At 36.9% G+C, this 6149-nt stretch overlaps 1 protein-coding gene across 1 annotated transcript; it reads left to right on the plus strand.

Annotated features, from left to right (window-relative positions):
* Positions 1-4540: 4540 nt before the first annotated feature.
* LOC117615212 (uncharacterized mitochondrial protein AtMg00810-like) lies at positions 4541-5713 on the plus strand. Its single transcript, XM_034344257.1, has one exon. The coding sequence runs from the start codon at positions 4541-4543 to the stop codon at positions 5711-5713; it is 1173 nt and encodes a 390-aa protein (XP_034200148.1).
* Positions 5714-6149: the final 436 nt, after the last annotated feature.

Consider the following 6149-nt stretch of genomic DNA (forward strand, 5'->3'; position numbering starts at 1 on the left):
TCCTACATTATAGGAAATGTCAGGTCTACTTGCAGTCAAGTAGAGAAGGCTTCCTATCTTGCTTCTATAGAGAGTTTTCAACAGGGACAGATGAGCTGAGATTCTGAGGTTGATTATGACAAGTTGACAGGTCAACTGGAACAGAATTGTCAAGAGTTGACTGGTCAACCAATTTGCTAAAGGTTGACAGGTCAACCACTAGATCCAGACCTGGAGATTCTTCCTCAAGAATAGAAGATAAAAGACCATCCTCATCTAATACCATCTTAGTAGAGGCAGCAAAGTCATCAATATTGACATGATGGTTCCGATCCTATAATTATATACTCTATAGGCTCGGCTTGAAGTGGAATACCCAAGAAAAATTCCTTTGTCACTTTTAGAGTCAAACTTAGCAAGGTGTTCCCAATCTCTTAAGATAAAACATGTGCTACCAAAGACTCTAAAATAAGACACATTGGGTTTCTTACCTTTCCAAAGCACATAGGGAGTTTGTTTGGCACCATACCTCAAAAACTCCCTGTTTGAGATGTAAACCCAAAAAATGTTTAGCAAAATTTTTGCTATTGAGCATCACCCTAGCCATCTCAACAAGAACTCTATTTTTTTTTTCTCCACAACACCATTTTGCCGAGGTGTAATAGGTGCAAAGAACTCATGCTTAATTCTCATCACCTCACAAAATTTCAGAAGCTGAGAATTCTCAAACTCAGAACCATGATCTGTTCTAATTCTAACAAGAGGCAGATGACTAGTCATCTTAACTTTTTGTAAAAGATGGTAGACAGATTTAAACCTTTGAAAGGTTTTTGATTTTTCAAGCAAGAGTGAGACCTAAATAAACCCAAAGAAGTCATCTACAATGGATAGGATGTATTCCTTGCCACCAAGGGAAAATGTTTGGACAAGACCAACAAGATAAATGTGAACAAGTTCAAAAGAACATGAAATTTTGTTGATCACCCAAGATTAAAAGCACTGTGAGAGAGATGATTGAAAGATATGCATGCAATGACCACATTTAAAAATAATAAAACAAAAGAACAAGGTGCAAATGCATGACAATGTATCTAGACTCCATGAAGCACACACAAATAAGAGAATGGTCTAGATACATAAAATAAAGAAACTAGTCACCAACATGAGGAAGAACATGGTCTTCCTTCTTGATCCAAACTTGCTTCACTTTTAAGACTTTATGAGGCAAAGAGATCACCTTAGGAATTTTGACAACTTTATAAAGAAGATCATTCACTTGAGTTTGAAGTGAGTCATCATTTACTTTCTTGAAATGAACAAAAGGCTTTTGCTCAAAATTCCTAAAATCAAAACACTTTGGTCTAATGTGTCCTAATGTGCCACAATGATGGCATATAGGAATGAACCTTTTTGTTTGTAGGAAACCAAATTTTGCAAGTGAAGAATGTTTATCTCTTGTACAAACCACAGACTTTACAGTCGCATACCCCTTAAAAGAGGACACATGAGTCTTAAACTCACTTTCTTTGGAAACTTGAGACTCAATCCTAAGGATATTACACCTAGGTCGAATGTGTCCTTTCACACCACAATGGTGGCAGGTAGGCACAAATTTGGATTGTGGAAGAGACAGCTTTCCCTTAGAAACAATATTCATGGAATCAAAACCCAAGTTGAGACCATGAACAAATTTTCGAGCTTCTTGAGTTGACACATCTTTGACAAAGATTGTCTCAAATGATGAAGGTGTAGAAGACTCATTTATATATCCTAAACCTCTTTTATCACCGAACAATTTTCCAAAATTGAGCATTTTATCAATCTTTCCAGCACCAATGGTTAAACCTTGAATCTTTTCTTTTTCCAACTTAAGTTCATGTTCCAATCTTATATTTTCAAATTGTAAAGCATCAAAAGATTCAGATTGTTTAACCATGTTGATTTCAAGTGATTTTATCATCTCAAACAAGTTTTGAACCTCAATGTCTTTCTCAAGTAACATGCATTGCAAATCAGAATTTTCAACCACAAACTCATCATGCACGACTGCATTTTCATGCTCAACTAATGACTTTTCAAACTCAAATAAAATCAGTCTATGAAGAAACAAGGATTTGTCATTTTCAAGTACATTCAACTTCTTAATCAAATCATAATTTTCTTTTTCAAGAGTGCTAACTTTATGATACAATTCATACATGTCAACTTCATTCTCATACAAGCTATCACTCAACTTCTTTTTGGCCATTTTGAGAGTTTCATTCAGTTCATCAAGTTCCTTGACCTTTTCTTCCATCATGAGATTATGTTCTTTGAAATTACAGGTTTCATTGAAAAGCATATCATACTTTTCACATAGTTCCCTGTATGACTGGTCATCTTGTTCCTTGTATGACTGGTCATCTTGTTCTCTATATGACTGGTCATCTTGCATATCATCTCTAGACACAGATTCTTCCTTAACTACATGAACTCTAGCAAGGCTAGAGTTATGAACAGAACCAACAAGGGCAAAATTATTTGCCTCTTCATAAGATGAAGTGATATAGTTATTGGAATCATCACTACCATTATCACTCCATTGTGCACTAATTGACTCTTCTCTCCCATTAAACTTTGTCTTGTGGTTATTTGCACATTCCACATCAATGTGACCAGCACCACCACATAGATAGCACTTTACAAGACCTTTCAAACTTTTGTCCTCCCTAAAGCCATAAGAGTCCAAAACATTCATCTCCTTAAAAACATTGTCTTGAGACACACATGTAGACGAACTAGGAAGATTCTGACAATTCCTAGTGACTTTGGTTTTATCTTTGACAACCCTTCTATAATTCTTAACAAACAAGGCAAGCTCATCATGAATGCAAGGAGCAATTTGATCCATTTTTATGTTTGCACACCTAATACCAACTAGCACCCAAAGGATCTCTCTATTTATGTTTAGAGCTGGGGCTCTGATACCAATTGAAATTGGTACTTAGGTGACGAGGGGTAAATTTAAAAGATATTCAATCAAGAATGCAACAACCTTCACACACTTTAGACCTTGACCAAGTACACTTATGACTAGTCAACTGCTAGGCATGAACAACCACAATCAAGAATACACACAGAGCATGCCACAATGTACCTGCAACCCTAGAAGATTACTAGTGAGAACCTAGGCATTCAGAAGGACTCGTCAATCTAGGCATCCCCTATGCTAGCAACAACTATGGTGAAAGTGTGTGAAATCATCATAATCAAGTAAACACCAAACAGCAGATCATGATGACTAGTCAACTATAAGGACACAAACCCAGAATTTATACAATGACTAGTCAACCACAATTCATATGATGACTAGTCAACCACCAAGAACACAAACCCAGAAATTCATACGATGACTAGTCAACCACCAAGAACACAAACCCAGAAATTCATACGATGACTAGTCAACCACCAAGAACACAAACCCAGAAAAATTACAGAGATGCAATCAGAAATTGTTCACCCAGAAACCCACCATTGGGAAAAACTGGGGGTCATCAACCGACCAGGCAATCCACTAAGTAGAAAAAAATTCTTACAAAGGAACACAAGCAAGCTCAAGAAAAACCTAGATCTATTTAGGAAGATGAGCTATACCTCCGTTGTGCAATCTTCTTCCCCAACTTAGCAAAGCTTGAAGCTCAGTTCTTCATGGCAATGGCAGCTTCTTCTCCAGCTCATTCATCCCATGGCACCAACTTGCAAGCTCTAACTCAAACAAAACCAAAATTTGGATTCAAATGAGAATGACCAATTTCTTCAAAAAACCATACTCTTAAAGAAATCAATCTTGAATCTGACCTAGATATAAATAAGAGAGTGTTTTAAGTAGCTAGATGCAGATTAGTAGATTCAAATGAGAATGACCAATTTCTTCAAGAAACCATACTCTTGAAGAAATCAATCTTGAATCTGACCTAGATCTAAATAAGAGAGTGCTTTAAGTAGCTAGATGCATATTAGTACTTTAAATGCAGTTTTTCAAAAAGAAATCAATTTGGAAAAACTCATAGATGAAAATAAGATGGTTTTCTCTTGAGGAAGAAGAAGCGAAAGATGGCAAGCCAAACTTTCCAAAACTTCCACCCACAAGAGACGACTGCCTAAAGAAGAATTCCTTAGCCTTTACAGACAAAAATTCCCTTAGGTCAGAATGACACATGGCAGCAAAGAGAGAAAAGAGAATAGGACAAAAAAGTTGGTTATCCAGCTGGAAATCCTACAGAGCAAGGATGACTAGTCATACGAGAAACAGATGACTAGTCATACGAGAAACAGATGACTAGTCATCATTTTATGAAAACAGTTTAATGTAATGTTATGCAATGCACAATTTACCTTTGCCAATTTTCTTGAACCTCCATAGGATAGTTGTAGTTAAGAACACCTAGAGAACCTATTCTTAATCTAAACTTGAACTTGATAAATAATAATAGAAATCCTATTACAAAGTTGTCAAAGGAAGCCAAAAGAAAAACCCAAAATGCATACATTAACACACGGTGAGTTACAAGAGGAGGTATATATGCGTCAACCTCTTGGTTTTGAAGATGTTGAACATCCAGAGTTTGTGTGTCGTCTTCATAAATCTCTTTATGGATTAAAGCAGGCTCCCCGTGCGTGGAATGCCAAGTTCAATGGCTACTTACCAGCCTTGGGGTTTTGTCCCTCTCATTCTGATCCAAGCTTATTTGTCAAGAAAGACGGTGCTGATGTTGTGATTCTGTTATTATATGTTGATGATATCATCATCACAGGTTCGAGTCCTTCCTTAATTCAATTGGTTATAGATTATTCGAGCACTGTGTTTGATATGAAAGATATGGGCACTCTTACTTACTTCTTGGGATTACAGATTACCTATGGCTCTAATGGGGATTTATTTGTTCATCAAACAAAGTATTGCAAGGATCTGCTTAAGAGGGCTAGGATTGAGGCTTGTAAACCCTCAGTGACTCCATGTAAACCTCATTCGTCTGTTTTAAGGAATAAAGGCTCCTTGCTTACAGATCCTACTCAGTTTCACAGCATAGTTGGAGCTCTACAATATCTTACTTTTACGCGTCCAGATATTTCATTTGCAGTAAATAGTGTGTGTCAATTCATGCAAGCTTCGACTGATGTTCATATGGGATTGGTAAAAAGTATTCTTCGATATTTACATGGCACTCTTGAGTATGGTTTGACTTTTACCACAGGATCTACTTCTTTAACTAGCTACTGTGACACAGATTGGGCAGGAGACCTTAATTCTTGTCGATCTACTACAGGATATGTGGTGTTTCTTGGAAATAATCCTATTTCTTGGTCTTCTTGTAAGCAATTATCAGTTTCTCGAAGTTCCACTGAAGCAGAATACCGTGCATTAGCTAATTGTGCAACTGATATTGCTTGGACTCGCCATATTCTTCAAGACTTGCATGTCTTTATTCCTGAGGCCACTACACTCTATAGTGACAACCTATCTGCTCTTGCCTTGAGTAGTAATCCTGTTTTCCATTCACTAATCAAGCATTTAGAGCTTGATTTTCACTACATCAGAGAGCGAATTCAACGCAGAGATCTTGTAGTTAAGTATGTTCAGACTGAAGAACAAATTGCAGACATTTTTACCAAAGGTCTTCACAGTCCCTTGTTTGTCAAACACTGTCACGATCTCAGCCTTGGCTTAAGCCCAGCTGCGATTGAGGGGGGCTAATAGCTAAGGTGTCATGATGAGCTGGCATTAGTTGTTTTCGGTGTAATTAGTGTCTTAGCAAGCAAACTGTAATCACAGTATATAAAGGCTCAACAGAGCTGATGTAATTCATTTAGTGAAAAATCAGAAAGAAATCTAGAATATTCCCAAAACATTCTCTCTGTTTTTTGCTTCTTACTCTTTGTTAACACTAATTACCCTAGCAGAAATTATCAAGACTCGAGAGGTCATATCAAGAATGCAAAATAACAATAAGGATTTTCAGTCGTTTTACCCCTTGAAGTATCATGCTAATCGACACTTTATCGTAACAATAATAACTACAGACGCCATGTCACTGAAAAAATTAGATCATTTTTCTTTGATGCATTGCGTTCATTCAGCTTCCGGTGGAGAGTAGAAATATACTTCAAAAGACCCCCTCTTGTCCCCTATC

The sequence above is a fragment of the Prunus dulcis genome, chromosome 1, assembly GCF_902201215.1.
Source record: "Prunus dulcis chromosome 1, ALMONDv2, whole genome shotgun sequence".
Lineage (NCBI taxonomy): Eukaryota > Viridiplantae > Streptophyta > Magnoliopsida > Rosales > Rosaceae > Prunus > Prunus dulcis.